The following is a 17,471-nucleotide window of genomic DNA, read 5'->3' on the forward strand; positions in this document are numbered from 1 at the left end:
GACAGACCGTTTTATGTTATTGTTGCATCACTCGGTAAGTTTTCATAATTAAATGTAAATGTAATACCTTTGGAAAGGTTCGCGGGGTCCCCGCATGTGATCGTCCATGCGTCGCCCCATCAGCTTGGCCAGCTCCTCCTGGTAGATTCGGGCCACCTTTTCCTGTGGAATGTCATCATTTTCATATTTCTTGAGCCGTCGGTTCTGTGAGTTGTCCTTTCCACCCAGTGGTGATGGACACTGTGCACAACAGTAAAGATATAAGCTCGTCTGTTTGCAGCCTTCTGCAGCTGTCGACAGTTTTCAAGGCTATAAGGTCCGAATAAATTGTACACGATGACCGACAAGACAGCTGCAAAAGACTGATTTGCGATAAACTACGAAACTATCACTGAAAATCGGTGTGCGTACAAATAATGCCGATAACAAAAGTCGTTCTTACTACGCAGTGAGACTAAATAGTTGAAATATTCGAATGAGATAAGTGAATTTACATTATTAAAAATATGATAAACTGCTAACCCAGGTACTGTTATAATATATTTCAGCGCTTAACTTCAATTCATATATGTAAACGTACGTTGGTAAATAAAATGTGTGGCAAGTAATTGTAATAACTGGCTGTCACTGCAGCAGATGTTGCTCCTACCTGTGCGTGGTTCGGTGACTTGCTGTCACTGCTGTGGCTGTCCTCCACTTTCATCATCTGTGAAGCCTCATTTAGGATATGTGCGATTCTCTCCTCGGTCATGTTGTCTGTCTCACCCCTTCCAAATGGAGGCATAGCGGAGTCCTTTCCTGTAAGACAGTTACATTCCGTGACTGCAGTAGTTCAATAATAATTCATTGCTTTCTAGCGAGAATGTATTACAAATTTTATGAATTCCTTTGTTTCGCGCCGACACCTGAAAATAAACCCTTCGAAAACGCTCCTCCAATAAGTTAAACTCAGGGCTCTTTTTATAAAAAATACTACCGATTCGAAAGGGATTTGCCTGAGTTACTAGAGATCTAACATATGCAGTATGTCTAGCGGAAAATGCTGTTTATGATTCGGTTCGAGCACCCACTGGAAATGAATGCAATGATCTGGGTATGGTACAGCACAGCATAAAGTCCTATGCGTCTAGGTGTGAAAAAGAGTTGTTTGCCAGAAAATTCGAATGTCTACAGTAGTGCAACATTAAAGCATTCCATTTCAAGAGAGAATCTTTCATTTTCCTGTCATAGACTCCCTGAAAAATTTAAACCAACCAAAAACCAACGATTTCACCTGTTCAAAATCGCTCTACAGGTCAGGTCGAGGTCAATAATTCTAGTCCGATCACACATCGCTGTCACAGTTAGATAACTACTTTTTAAAAATATTACACAAAATTGTCATATTAAATAAATGTCGTTTAAAAACGATGCTTTCGTCTTTTAAATTTTACACCAAATTGATCTGTACAGCAGTGTAATATCATATCTGCATATTGTAGTGCAGCTTTGGAAGTGTTTGACTGTTTTCTCTACAGTGGAAACCGCATTTACAAAAATAAAAAAAGAAGCAAAATCAAACAACTGAATGTGCTAAAAGCGATATTTTGATTGTATTTTCTACGTAATTGTCCTCTGCTTCGAGAATAACAATTAGTGTTATGAGAAACTGTAACACTACACAAAGCCATTCGTTTAGTTTTGCTTTTTTTATGAGCAATGCTGTAGCAAACGGGGCAGCAGATATGCTAAACCACGGCTCAGAGAATATAGGTAGATGAGTAGTACTATTAGACTCGACCATAAGCTATAGTGTTGGTTTCACTGAACTAAGCTTGCCCCCCCCCCCCCCCCAAAAAAAAAAAAAAGCGTAAATACAGTAATGCGATGAAAATTTGCATGAGAAATTGAGCCCATAAGTTGTAGGAGTATAACTGGTCGTGCGTTTCATATGATACTGATATTAATCTTTGCTAAGAAGGGAAATAAAACATAATGCCCTCGAACGGCTAAGAAGGGAAATAAAACATAATGCCCTCGCACGGAGGAAGTTCTTTCAGCGCCTACATTAGATCGAAAGCAAGTTACATTGCGCAGGAACAAAAATTTTCATTATTGTTATAATTCGAAGTGTACATCTACCACCTTTATAAGTAACCCAAAGCTGCAGTTTTATCACAAGGAGCAGTAAAATGAAATGTTGTGTGCTAGGGCCTCCCGTCGGGTAAACCGGTCGCCTGGTTCAAGTCATTTTAGTTCACGCCACTTCGGCGTCTTGCGTGTCGAAAAAGGAGCAGTGTCTATGGGGTCTTAAACTAGGAGGGCTACAGGGTAGTTATACTCTATACAGACAAGTCTCATTTCGGGAGAACATTGAAAATATGAGCCAGTAAATACAAACGCAGTTCATTGCTGCTTTAAATAACTGCTCTCGAATTGGCCAAAATAGGCTACGTCAACTAGGTAAAAATTTACAAGACTTCTTCCCACCACACGAAACGTAATCAGTTGATGGTGGTGGGGTGGGGGGATATCTATGTACATCGGAGGCAAAAAACATTCAACTATATTTATTAAGATTATCATTGAAACACTGCACCAGAGCGCCTGTCTCGAGACATATTTTGTATCTGCTTATAACAGTTTTAGCAATTGTGCTGTCCTCAGAGGTACACGTGAGACTTCCGGTACGACATATAGGGTTAATCTGCGAGGAAGTACCTTCTCCACTGAAGAATGGAAGATATCTCGAGGTAGTGTATTTTGTACCTGCCTAACAGAGTTTTAGTAACTGTGATATTCTCAGTGGCACGGATAAGGCTTCCGGTACGACACATGCGTTTCGTCTGCAAGGAAGAGCGGTAAATTCATTTAAGGTCGGCTACATTCATCGATCTTTCGTAATGGGGTGGTTCCTATCCCAATAAACACAGTAGAGGACTGCATCTATCTACGGTCGCAGGTTCGAATCCTGCCTCGGGCATGGATGTGTGTGTGTCCTTAGGTTAGTTAGGTTTAAGTAGTTCTAAGTCTAGGGGACTGATGGCCTGAGATGTTAAGTCCCATAGTGCTTAGAGCCATTTGAACCATTCTGACTGCATCTATGTTACAAGAATGTTCTATAAGCGTATGTGATTTGATGGCTACAATAACATTTTTTATGGCACTGACACTCATTGCTTTTAGAAACAGTCGTCATAATTGTCGAAATAATTGTTGTATTGCCATTGATGCCTGTATAGAATTTCCTGTCAAGCCTCTTCAAGCAAATTAGTTCGGCATGTAGATCGTCCATACTGGTTGCGGATCGTACACCGTTCGAGTATGAGTATTTTCCCACGTAGGGACTTTAGGGAGAACTGGTCCAGGACCTTCCCCTCATGTACCACAACCTGATCACCCTCCCTGCAGCACTGGACTCGTATTTGGAATGACTAGGTTTCAAAATTCCAATCCTTGGTGCCGACGTGATGTCAAAGTCCTTCTTCCCAATGATTTCCACTCTTCGAACAGCTGAAGACCAACTTTCATGGTAGACACAGAAGTGATTTTTCAAAAGACGGTCTAGAATATTAGATGATGTGTTTTTGGTTTCTTAGCGAATTTATGATTCTATTTGTTTGCATAATATTCACAAGTTCGACCAAGTCATCTTCTCAAGTGCTGCGAGAGGTAGTCTGAAGCCGGTACTGCAGACATGAACAATGGATTAGATCGTACCGGTGTACTGTAACTGGCGTGTCAACTAACCAACAAGCGAGAGAATTTTTAGAGATTGTGCGCGTTCGTCTTGGCCATTTGACAAGCTAGGTGTTCTAACTAGCTGCAATATCTACTAGACCATCGTTCATTCGTACATTAGCCGTATAAAGGTGCGTTCACACCTGTGCGCCTTGCGCTGCGCACAGTTCAGAGGGATGCGCGAGTTTCCACTGGAGCATGCGCTTCCTTACCTGCGCAGGGGAAGTCGCACTGGTGTAAACCCACTTTAACGCATGTTTCAGCCGTTCTTTTGTGGGTGGAGTCTAGGCAACGAGTACGTCTATGAGCGTCACTCGCAGAACCTGACGAAGACAATGTGTACAGAAAATGGAATCGTCAGCCCAGCTAACACCCAGAGATATACAGGGTGTTACAAAAAGGTACGGCCAAACTTTTCTCACACACAAATAAAGAAAAGATGTTATGTGGACATGTGTCCGGAAACGCTTAATTTCCATGTTAGAGCTCATTTTAGTTTCGTCAGTATGTACTGTACTTACTCGATTCACCGCCTGTTGGCCCAATTGCTTGTGTTGACATGCGACTCGTTGCTCTACAGTACTAGCATCAAGCACATCAGTACGTAGCACCAACAGGTTATGGTTCAACACGAACGTGGTTTTGCAGTCAGTGCAATGTTAGCGTCAGAGAAGTTGCTGCTGTACAAGGTAACGTTGACCACGTCACTGTATGGAGAGTGCTACGGGAGAACCAGTTGTTTCCGTACCATGTACAGCGTGTGCAGGCACTATCAGCAGCTGGTTGGCCACCACGGGTACACTTCTGCGAATGGTTCATCCAACAATGTGTCAATCCTCATTTCAGTGCAATTGTTATCTTTACGGATGAGGCTTCATTCCAACGTGATCAATTGTAAATTTTCACAATCAATATGTGTGGGCTGACGAGAATCCGCACGCAATTGTGCAATCACGTCATCAACACAGATTTTCTGTGAACGTTTGGACAGGCATTGTTGGTGATGTCTTGATTGGGCCCCATGTTCTTCCACCTACGCTCAATGGAGCACGTTATCATGATTTCATACGGGATACTCTACGTGTGCTGCTACAACATGTGCCTTTACAAGTACGACACAACATGTGGTTCATGCACGATGGAGCTCCTGCACATTTCAGTCGAAGTGTTCGTAGGCTTCTCAACAACAGATTCGGTGACCGATGGATTGGTAGAGACGGACCAATTCCATGGCCTCGACGCTCTCCTGACCTCAACCCTCTTGACTTTTATTTATTGGGGCATTTGAAAGCTCTTGTCTTCGCAACCCCGGTACCAATGCCCCAGCGCATCAGGGATTCCATGCGTCGGAGGGTGGATGCATGTATCCTCGCTAACGGAGGACATTTTGAACATTTCCTGTAACAAAGTGTTTGAAGTCACGCTGGTACGTTCTCTTGCCGTATGTTTCCATTCCATGATTAATGTGATTTGAAGAGAAGTAATAAAATGAGCTTCTAACATGGAAAGTAAGCGTTTCCGGACACACGTCCACATTTTCTTTCTTTATGTGTGAGGAATGTTTCCTGAAAGTTTGGCCGTACCTTTTTGTAACACCCTGTATCTACTACCGGCCACTCCGGGATAAAGGGACATTTCGGAAACAGAGTAGCTAGAGCAAGGTTTGGCTGGTTGCAGCGTGTAAGGATGAAATATTTACAAAAGACTGTAATTTGGACAGGTGACTGTACAGTGGGGTGTATAGTACAGGTAGTGCGCTTCGCCCATGGAGCAGACCAGTAAAAGTGATAGACCCACGTGCTGAGGTAGTACAAAAAGCAACAGACACGGAAGGTAGGGTAGACCCGGGTGCCAGAAGAACCGACTATAGACAGACGGAGAGAGACAGAGAGAGAGGAAGAGAAAGGGAGAGAGAGAGAGAGAAGCAGGGTTTGGCGGCGAGCGCGAGACGACGAGACGAACCTATGAGGTGCGTCGTGAGGCCCGGGTGGTGGTGTTGGAATAACCAGTCGCGCGGCGCGGCGGCGGCGCCGGCGCCCGCGGAGGGCCCCAGGCGGTCGTGAAGCGCGCCCGCGGCCGCCACGGGCACGGGGCTACCACGGCTGGGCGGCGAGTGCATGCCCGCCGTCGGCGTCTTTCTCGCCTCTACGCCACTGCGGCCCAGACCTTGCAACCAGCGGACAACAGCCGTCAGCGCCTCCTGACCCACTCACTACACAAGTTAGATGTTATCCGCCAACTGGTACCAGTCTCGCCACGCTCTGCAAGTCTATTTGAAACACACTTAGATCTACAACTATATCTATGGAAGTCTTCGATCCATCCCGATCCAGAAGTACCACTGCACGGCGTACCTTCCCAAGCGCAGTACGCAGCCTCTATCAGAGAGTACTCAGGAAAAACTTGCAAGGACAAAGTAGAATGTTACCTAAGGAAGCGTCTCAAGAGCGCTACAAACGATAGTTCGAGAGCTTCGAGTACTTGTCACTACATTGAATTTCGTAACTTTTTTCACCTACCTAAATAGAGAAGCAGCATTTTTTCCCTAAACGATTTGCATTTGTTATCTTTCTTGAAAAAATAGGATACAGCGCCTCACGATGTTCGGAAATGACAGAAAAGGGGAGGAAGGAACTGTTTAAATTTTAGGATCACGTCACTGATCCAAGTCCCATTACACAACGAGAGTAGATGTAAGCTGTCCTAACATCCTTGTCAGTCATATATGCAGCATATGTTGACGGGCATTTTCTGTTACACTCTTGTTTTCAAGACGTTTGAAAGCTGCTTAAAAGAAGTAAATGGTTTATTGTAAAAGATCCGGATTTGCCTCGGTGCCACGGTAGATAAAAAAAAGTTTACGGTTCAGTTGTCCGGGGGTCTCCATGGGTACTGTCGCAGTAATGAATACCACTATAGTACTGCCACATGAACCAATTTCTGCTGTTAGCTTCCATCTCTTCTTTTCACGAATGTAAAATTAGAGAGATTCGAGCGCGCACGGAGGCTTTCCGGCATTCGTTCTTCCCGCGAACCATACGCGACTGGAACGGAAAAGGGAGGTAATGACAGTGGCACGTAAAGTGCCCTCCGCCACACACCGTTGGGTGGCTTGCGGAGTATAAATGTAGATGTAGATGTAGATGTTCCTCTGAATTCTGCATCAGTTGCCTTTGTCCCAACTGGAAAGATTACGTCAAGGATAAGATACTGCAGTTTACATCTTGAAAAATCCAAATACTAAGTGCCCAATAATACACTATTTTCTATTGGCTTTTATAATTTCGTATGTATATAAAGTTAACTGACTTTTCGCTCTGCTTTATCAGTATTCAACGAATACTGTCATTGCTCTTCATTTGTTTCTGGGAGGCCTTAAGTAACTTTCTAGAAAATTATATAAATTACAAACTTGGAGTGTAACTGCTGTGAACATACATATCGCCGAAAAAATTCTCGGACGTTCGCAGAAAGTTGTTTTCTCTGCAGCTCCAGTACCCGAAGAACGTTTCATTCACACAGTTTGGACTGGAACAGCGAACACGTCTGACGACAGTCTTTATCATCTTCAACGTAATCGACGCAAATGAAATGAAAACATCTCCAAAAAACTTTGTTACCCAAAAAGCATCTTCAGAAACTTTCACTGTCAGATTAAATTAGAACAACAATTTCTCGTAACATATGCATTTCTCACTAACGACAAGGTATATAATAACAACATTTGTGGACCAAAAACACTGATATTTACACTGAGACACATTTTCTGCGTACATTTCATGTAATACTACATTCTTAATTAATATGGAAATAAGCAGTCACAAATAGAAACAGAGCTTCACTTGACTGGTACCATTTAGAAATAACATACATGCTTCCGCGCTATAAGCATGTGCGATAACATGAACATGTCACTTCACTTTTAATTGGTGACAAGAGGAAAACTGTTTCGTGTTGCAGGAGCCTGTATATCGGACGATAGAAAGACCTGTTCAGAAACCTTTCGATGGAACTTAACGTGAACGAAAGAAAATACAGATTCTGAAATTATGGAAACGACTGCATGTAATCTGTTTTATGAATTTGTACCACAGGACATAAGTTATGACAAGTTTTTCCTTTTGTAGACAGGAATGGAGGGAGGAGGGGTAGGAGAAATAAGATGGAACTATGCTGCAGTTGTATTCCATCAAACTTTTTTCATAACTTTGAATAATGAGCGAATTGTAGCCAGTGTTGACGCAACGATTTCTTTCCGTTCAAACGTAATTTGCGAAAGCCAACCATTATGATTTTGTATAATACAGAGTGGACGAGAAGTGTGGGGGAAAAAAGCGTCTCGTTATTTAAATTAGTACAACGTACGTAATAAATAATAGCCGGGTCATATGAACAAAGACCAGTATATAATGTGCAAACTGCATAAAAATGCAATTTTGGCCGTTGGCACCATCGTGTGGAACCACAATAACTAAATAAGGAATTAATATTTTAGTGACCCACCTGACTTTCGCTTACTGCGAATGAATGTTATAGACCAAAGTATTTAAGCGTGTAAATGAATCTGATGTTTCTGCAGAGAGAGATTCGGAAGTGCGAAGAGAATTAGCCACTATAATCTAACGTAGGTAGATACAATTAATATAAAAACAACGTTTCTGAGAGCTTTGCGTGTCGGGATCACATCGCATGCTTAACCGAAGTGGGGAGAGCAGACACAGACTAAGGCTCAATGTCCCCGGATCTACGCCTGTTTGTTTCTTTTCTCTGTTTCTTTTAATTTCAGATGATAAGAATCTCTTTTTTGTCAGTCGCTTAGTAACCCCATATAATTTTAGGGCAGTCGCGTGCAGTATTCGTGCTGTATTGGGCTTCGGCCGCGCCGCCGTAACAATAGGCATGTGTGTGGTTCGCAATCGTTGGGAAATTCAGTCGTAATCACGCACCGATTTGCGCCACTGCGTCGCGTCGCTTCAGGAGCTCTGGCCGGCGAACTTTTCTTCCAGAGGCGCACTGAGACATTACGCAAGAATCACTATCCTACTGTGCTGTCCATTCGCCGCTGAATAAGTAGTTGTCCAAGTTAAGGTGGAGATGTGTTGCGCAAAACCCTGCGGTATCTGCCAGAGATAAACGCTGGCGACGAACTTTTAAACTACAGGTCAAACATCGTCATGTCATTACAAACTCGAAGCGAACGTCGTAACCAAGCAACGGCAATTTCCAAGCACAGAACGTAACAAGCAAAAGAAGGAAATTTAAGTTTGCAGAATACGATCTGTAATATCGTCATAGTGATCTCTGTGTAAAAGAGTACAAGGTGCAATTCAATGACTTCGAGGGGCATTTTTGTATCGTTCATTTGAGAAACGATAGTTACAGGTAGTGTGTGTAGTCGATTGTGCAGGCCCTGGTCCAAAAACATCAAACACTAAAGTATTTTCGACCACTCTAAAAATGTGGAATTTTTTTAAAAAAGTTCCTGCTTCACAGACATACAGAGGACTCAGACCTACAAATTTTCCCCATGTTCTATGGAAACGATAATCAAAAAAATGTTCAAATGTGTGTGAAATCTTATGGGACTTAACTGCTAAGGTCATCAGTCCCTAAGCTTACACACTACTCAACCTAAATTATCCTAAGGACACACACACACACCCGTACCCGAGGGAGGACTCGAACCTCCGCCGGGACCAGCCGCACAGTCCATGACTGCAGCGCCTGAGACCGCTCTGAATAAACTAATGAGAGACGACTTTGGGGGGGGGGGGGGGGGGAGAGGAGCACCGTAGTTTATATAAAACATATTCTTAGTGTCTAGGTGATGCATTATCCCCCACATTTTAAGTACGTAAAAGGAGTATTTCTCCTCCCAAAAGAAGGTTGCTTCCATTGTCTTTTTATTCCTACTGACACTCTTCTAACTTCGCACATGAAATTATCTGATGCATCAGAGGACCATATCCTTTAGTTTTCGTATACACACTCATCCACTATTTTAAAAACTGAGCAGTAATGGAGCTGCCTCTCATCTTGAATACTAATCTAATCTCTCAATTTCAAATACTCGAATAGTTTTAGTCATCTCTTTTTATTTTTTATCATCGGTAGTTGTTGTGTTTGCGTTTTGATTGCGCTAGTAAATATACTACAGAGTATTTGGCAATCAGTCCGCCTGGCAAGCCATAACATTGGTGTTCACCTGTCGCTGACTTTCTCAATACAGCGTGGGTGGCCGCGCTTGCGACGTCAGGCGTGGCGCTGATTGTTCAGCTGAGAAAGTGCAGAGGCATCAGACGCACGGCTGGCCGATTAACCTTGAACGCTGATGCAATAATGCTTCTCCGACAGAAAAACCAATCGGCCGTCTGGCCGTTTGCAGCTCGGCTCACCTCGCCGGCACCAGCGCAGCGCGGCATGGCGAGGCAGCTCTTGCTGCAACAGCCGCCGCTCGCGGCCTTGGCGTTAAATTGATTTCTACAGAAGCAGTGTGAACGGCTGCCTCAGCAGCGGAATGTTTTAATCCAATCACCGCGTCTGCTCGCAATACTTGCTTCGCGGCCGGGTGAACCTTCGAAAATGTCATTACTGTACCCCGCAACAAGCAATAAAATTTCTCTTTTCAGAATCGATCTGACAACAAAAGACCGCTACAATCGTCACAACGTATATATATAGAAAAGGGGAAGTTTACCGGGCAACTATGCAAAATTTGGCCACGTGGCGCTGGCATTCTCTTCTCATACATAATATCGCTGAATGAGAGAGGAGGTTACATGCTAGATAAGGCAGTGGAAAAATAAGGTAGATGAAAACGACTGAACAGGAAATGCTGCATTAAAAAAACCCTGTAGGAAGAAGATAGGTGAAGCCTATGGAGGCGGAGAACATTTTTAGCCTCACTGGCGTCGGGAGGTCAAAAGGAGAAATAGAGCGCTCTTCTGCTGGACACACTTGGAAAACAAGTACCTACAAGATCGTAGTCTGAAGAATTTGCGGAACCCTCAGAAACGCCACTGCTAGAACAAAAGTACTGGGCGGGAAGCAGGGCTGTGGTGGTGCTGTGGAGATGGAATAGTGGTAGGAGGTATAAGTTGAAGAAGTAGAAGATAAGATGCTGCATATGGGCTCTAAAGTCATGTAAATTCTAAGACGATGGAGAACACTAAATGGCGTCAAATGTGTCTAAAGGCTAGGAAAACATACAACTTTTCATACCACGGAAACATTGGGATTAATTTTACTTTCATAATCATCTTACACTTCCAACACGAATGCAACGAGCTATAAAATATGTATATACTCGTATTCTTGAATGAGTTAACTGATTTGGAAATTCAATGTTAATATAAGGGGGCAACCAAAAAGTTTCCGTTCGAAGGCTGTACAATTCAGAATTGGTGTGGCAATTTGGCAAAATCGCCGTGAGCAGTGATGCAATTATCCCAACGAAGCGCCAGGTTCAAGATACCCACTTTGTGGAAGACTGTGTCCTACTGAGTGAAGAAGTCCGGAATGCCTGCTACACATCCTCACCCGACAGAAATCGTCGATCTTGCAAGGCCTCTTACAAGGGGCCGATGGCGTGACAATCACATGGGGAAAGATCAGGACTATAGGACATGTGCCCGAGTGTGTCTCACTTGAGCTGGCGTAACTTTTGGTTTTGCACTTTTGCAGTATGGGAATTTGACGCAATATCCCACAACGGTGGTTTTCGTTAGACATGCTGCCCCATAAACAGTCTTCATTCTCCGATGGATATCTGCCGGTGTTTCCCCTTCGGCAGCCAAGAAAAGAATAGCAACACTTAGTCCTGTTTGGACGCATTTGGTAATAAAAGTCGCCATAATTCACTTTTCCTCATTTACTGCACACACGTTGGAAAGACGCGAATGGCGCTTTCATCCCTATACGTCGGTGCTTATATTCCCGCATCGGAGTCCCGCTACATTGCATACTGCAGCAAACGCCATAAAACCGAAACTTTTTGATCGTCCCTCACACTTATTCTTTGGGAATTTTTGCACGTACGTACATTTGACTTCAGACGTTAAAAACGGATTCCTAGAAACAACTATAAGCACGTGTCCGTTCTGTGATTGGATTTGGGTCCAACTGAACAGCGCTTAATTCAGTTTTACCAACAACCGAAAAAGGGACAGACCGTAGATAGTGCAGGCCTGAGGTAAGTAAGTTAGAAGAGACTATCACTTGATCCACAGCCCAATAGCCAGAGTCAACGTCCCAGATGCAGCCCTCGCTGAGTTTGAAATAAGCACTTGATTGCGCCGCGTCAGGTCACGTACAATCAACACGCCCACTCGAGGGGAAACCAGCAGTAGTCGCCCTTGACAAAACTGAGATAACCTATGACACGAACTCAATGAATCGCATGTTTCTGACGAATCTATGATGCAGTTTGTATTTGAGACTCAAAAGAGGTTTTATGCTCTGCGAGCTTATCACAGCAGTTGTTTTCTGATAAAACGCTACGTAAGGCCCCTTTTTTTTCCACAATCGATTACGTCACGTGCTTATTGAGCAGCCATTCGCAATCAAACCAGAAAGGAACTGTGCCCGTGGCAGTTCGTCGGCTATCGGGCTTGTTTATTCCGGTTCTCCGAACGGAGAACATCTCGCTAGGAAAATGGTTCGTTGAAAAGGCTAATCTGCTTTCGAAACAAGAGCTTATTGTCATGATCGTTAAACTGCAGTAGTGTAGCACCTGGATACGAAGGTAACTAACCAGGGAAGCAGCAGAGAAGAGGAAAAAATAGCAGCGGTGAGTAATCTGACACTGTTCAACCCACAAGTGATTTTATTGTCAGACTTCTCTGCTTTTTATTTTCTATCATGAGAACCATTGATGACAGTCGGTCCATCGGATAAGGGCGTTAAGCTCGAATGTGCTTTCTGTATTTCAGAAGGACAGTGCCATATGCCATCGTTGTGTTTCATCGTGTATTTTCGTTTATTTGCAGGATACCCAAGAATCGGTACACAATGCTACACTTCTCAATCAGCCTAAGAACTGGTGAGCCATAGGATCTTAACAACGCTCACAGATACCCTCCAGACTCCTTAAATGCTTGGGGCTGCTCTTGCGGGTAGATGAATGTTTACGATACACCGTGGCTGGACGGATACTTTGACCACGGTAAAACTACCTCAGAGCTAACGTTCTATTCCACAATGTTGCCATTGGCATCCACATAGGAATGTTGAGAATTAATTCTCTCTGTAGATAATTTACATCGAGATGCTACATTGAATAAAAGAAACACATTTTTATGGCCTCTGCGTATTTATGGAATGAAGAACACATGTAATGATTTAGAAGTTCCGCAGCACACCTACTCCAAGTGCAGTACGGTCATTGTCTCTCTTTCAAGACGGACAGTACCCCAAGAATAGAGGGTATGGGTCGCTACCACGGATCACGAAGTATACTCTGGATCCGGAACTTGCGTAAGGCTTGATATGCACTGCAGCACTATATCCATCTTTATACGTAGCTATCTAGGATTATGATGCTTAAACTGTACTAAGATTATAGCTGCACAACTAATAGTGGAACTGCAGAGAGGAAAGGTAGAAGCTACGGATCCACACTGGCCTGTTTATACTGATTCCAGCTGAGGCTGCAAGTAAACTGAGGGCACGGCAGCGGGCTAGGCAAACGCAAGGCTCGATATTTCTTTTTCTGCTCACACTGATCCAACAGTTAACACAAAATAAAGGCAGCACTGTTTCACTCCCTTTTTATTTCCCCTTTTACCAGCAGCGCGTTTTAAAATTGCGGTAAACATAGCTACATCCTTTTTTATTTAAAGGGCAGGAAAAGAAAATGAGAGAGATGGAAAAAAGCAACTAAATTGTTTACTATTTCAAAAGTTATCGCCGAAACTGTTAATACATTTATGGGAAAATGTTTGCAGTTGTTTCCAGGCGTGCACCTCTTCGTCCGAAGCAAATCGGCGGCGTATGTGGGGAGGGATCGGTATTGTAGAGAGGATGTGTAGGGGCTTCACAGCGAAATTTCTGTGTGGCATGCACAACAAACTTGGCAAGGTGGTGTTCGTAGTGCATTATCCTGTAACAGAATCATGCTGTCGGTCAACATTCCTGGGCGTTCGAACCTGACTTCAGTTTTTGTAAAATGTGCACGTACCGCCATGCGTTAGGCATCATTCTGTTGCAATATAATGCCCCAATCACTTGTTGTCACAGTGGTTTCGAATACGCTTTTGAAGTTTCGCTGGGAAGCCCTTACAAATCTTCCATGCAGTCCCTATATCTCCGTATGCGACTTCGTTATTTTTGGACACCTAAAGAAAGACATTTTTGGCCGTCGATTTGCTTCGGACGAAGAAGAGCACGCCTGGATAAAATCGTGGTTCTGCAGGCAACCGCAAACATTTTTCCATGAAGTCATTGACAGCCATGCCTCACGTGAAATAAATGTATTAACGTTTATGGCGATTACTTGTGAAATAATGTTGAGTTTACTTACATTCTTCCATCTGTCTCACTTTCATTTGACTGTCTGTTAACTCCCAAATAACCATATAGATTAGAATTACATGTATCCATTTTATAATATATATATATATATATATATATATATATATATATATATATATATATATATATATATATATATATAGAACAGTGACCAACGGCTGGAATGAAAATTTGTCTCACTAGCTGTTGTATCCTAGAGAGTGGACCGGAAATGATTTTCGAATGGCGACAGATGAGGTACATAGTTTCACTTCTAGGGCACTCAGTGGGTGAAGTTACGGTCGTTGACCACGGATCCAAATACTTCTCCCTTTTGATACTATCGTCTAGCTTCGGTACCATCATCGGTTTCACCTCCAGTGAATCATATTGGGCATTTATGTAGAAGGGAAATTGAGGCTCAAGTCGCCGTATGGATACCAGTTCAGGAAGGTAGCACGACAAACTATGTGAAAATGTCTTACAGTTATGAATGGGTGATATCATAAGTTAGGTACGCGTGTATTAAGTAAATACTTGCGAACTGCTACGACAGCAGACGTTGCTAACTGTCAGTAGGAAACAGAGGCCCAGCTACTTGATCATGAGCTGCCGGCCCCACTGCGTACTTGGACACGGCGCAGGCTACAGCGCGCGGTGCCTTGTTATAGCGGCGTGCACTCGGACGGAGACCGAAGCGGTGCGTGATTGGAGGCGGCCAGGGGGCGACGGCGGCGGCGGCGGGCGTTAAGTCTATCGATTCCTTTGAAGGGGCCGCGTCTGCCCCCGCTCTTCCGCCTGTCCGTCTCCCCCTCCCTTCCCCCTTCGCGCTCTCACTCTGACTGTATCTCTCTCTCGAGCGCGCGGCCCTGTAATTGTGCTGGCCAGTTTGTAGCCGGGCCCCCAGCCGGTAAATAACTCGACGCCGACGCCGACGCCGACGCGCGCCGGCGCCTGTGCCGCCTCTGTCCGCATACACGCAGCTCGCAAGAAGTGGCTGCGGCTCCCGTCCTCCATTTCGAATCCAGCACTGACCAAGTCCCGTTGGTTGTCGAAAAGGCGAGCGAATGAAGAACGTCACTGATACGTCAGGACCTCTCCGCAGAGCGTGGTCGATCTTAGCGATGATGATGTTACAGCAGTTGTGTCTAAATGACATAATTGAACCTCTTTAGCTTTTTTGTTGTTTAAGTTGCCTCTGATCCAGACATAAGAGAAAGGGGCAACAACCTCAATGTCATGTTGCTCCAGCATGTGCGTCCAGTGCCGTAACAACTGTGCGATCTCGCTCGACGTGAGGTTCCTAGGAAAGGTGGTATGGAAATGTCACTCACACCTGACAATAGTCTGCCTCCGTAGCTAAGCGGTCAGAGTGTCTGTTATGCGGAGGAGTCGCTTACAGTTCCGGTAGCCAGGATTCTTTGTCTTGGTAGGAAGACCAGGACGATGTGCACTCAACCTACTGACGCCATTTGAGCAGCTCCTTGACTGGCAAGTAGCGGCTGCATGATTTGGGAAACGCAACGGCTAGGAGAACGGGTTCTGACCCCTTAACCCTCCGTAGCGCATCCCAATAATGCCACTGGCAGATGATGAAGCAGCGACCGGTCGGTACTAATAGCCCGTCTCGGATACTTGTAGAGCTTTACTTTTACCTGATGATAAGGGAACTTTTATCCTGAAACTGAACTCCTTATCCTGGTACCAACCTCAAGCTCTCTCTCTCTCTCTCTCTCTCTCTCTCTCTCTCTCTCTCTCACACACACACACACACACACACACACAAAAACACACAAACTCAAACGAGAGAGCGCTATTCCGTTCCATTTCGGTTTTGTCTTTTATCTAGTCGACATTAGAATCACGAGGATGGAAAAATTCACGGAGGTCCACTCCTGTCGGAGAAACTGCCCTACCATTCGCTTGTTAGTGATTTACGGGAATCGATCAAAAGGTTGAATCAATCAATTAACCTCCTTCCGAATACGTCCCATGTGTTTTTGCCACTGTACCACCTCGTTCAGTATTATCTGCTCCATATGTGTATATTATCAGAAATAAGTTAACATTACCGCAGACAATAAAGCCGTTGCACAGTACATCACCAGGAAGACTACGGGAAAAATTAGACTCTCTTGGCACAGACGGCGTGATTCTAGAAACCGAAGATTTTTCTGTCGCCCCAATCCTCTCCTTCTGCGCGCACTGTCATTTTACTCTACACTGAAAAAACTGGCGTTAAGTGCCTTCCATTTGCCCTTACGCTGTTGTCGAAATGAGCCGACCAGCACATCGAAGTCAATTCGGCAAGAGCTGTTTTCTGTTTCAAACTTGTCAGTCGTGCGAGTAGATTTTAATCTTTAGTGCACTTTCGACCTTAACGAAAGTGTGTAGCATACCTTCTCAAACCGCGTCCTATTGGCAGGAGAGGGATTCTGATTTTCGTCACATCTTAATTCCTAATGTTTGCCGCTCTACGGCTCATTATTTTCTCGTACACGTTGCTTTCCGTATTCAGCGTCAAGTTCCAGTTTCTGTTCGTTAAATATTTTCATTGTACATTGCTTATGAGACCACTACTACGTGTTTATACATTAAGAGAAAGAGAATTAAAGAATGTTTATATTATGTTAAGTCCCCAGGCATTAAGAACGACATTAATTACAAGTCAAGCGTCAAAACATGATCATTTGTATCTAAAAGCAAAACAGTGATCAACGTGCAAATGATAGGGTCTGCACGCACGATCTGTAATTAATGTCGTTCTTAATCCCTGTGGATATCTGTTGTTTGACCGCACAGTTATTGTGCCAAATCATGACTGTGCGTAAGTAATTTTTGCCTTTGCACTATGTGTGTGCAAACTTCGTTTGGAAAATTCCACTGTCGTGGATGTAGTAGCTATATGTCTCTCTCCGTAGCGTGTTCTCCCCGATTCACCTTGGCAACGTCGCTTCGTACACCTATTAACGATAACGGCGATAGTTTACAACGAGAAATTCCGTTCAGAATTCGGCTCGGCAGCGTCTATCAAGCTGCCCTTACAACTGTTGCTCCCTGATGGATTTAGTGCTATTAACCTCCTGTTGCTACGCCAAAATTGCGCGAGGAGCTGATAGCAGGCAAGCACAGGAAGTAGTCCTGAAAATTTATAGCTCTACGCGAACTGTATGTGTCCGAGAGTAAGGAAAGGTGGCAAGTGAAGCACGGTGGAACAGAAGGGACGTAAAGCGGCAGGAAGC

General features: G+C 44.1%; 1 protein-coding gene across 6 annotated transcripts in view; it reads right to left on the bottom strand.

Annotated features, from left to right (window-relative positions):
- The window catches only part of LOC126284054 (homeobox protein cut), a 422,426-nt gene that overhangs the window by 14,175 nt on the left and 390,780 nt on the right, over positions 1 to 17,471 (bottom strand). For 4 of the 6 annotated variants that reach the window (XM_049982639.1, XM_049982636.1, XM_049982633.1 and 1 more), the window contains exons 8-10: positions 5,683 to 5,886; positions 650 to 798; positions 68 to 240 (exon numbers count right to left, since the gene is read on the bottom strand). In XM_049982639.1, the coding sequence (XP_049838596.1) occupies positions 68 to 240; positions 650 to 798; positions 5,683 to 5,886 (526 nt within the window). The remainder of the gene's footprint in view (positions 1 to 67; positions 241 to 649; positions 799 to 5,682; positions 5,887 to 17,471) is intronic. The other 2 variants (XM_049982634.1, XM_049982638.1) reach the window with 2 other exon arrangements.

The sequence above is a fragment of the Schistocerca gregaria genome, chromosome 8 (genome assembly GCF_023897955.1).
Source record: "Schistocerca gregaria isolate iqSchGreg1 chromosome 8, iqSchGreg1.2, whole genome shotgun sequence".
In the NCBI taxonomy this organism is placed as follows: domain Eukaryota; kingdom Metazoa; phylum Arthropoda; class Insecta; order Orthoptera; family Acrididae; genus Schistocerca; species Schistocerca gregaria.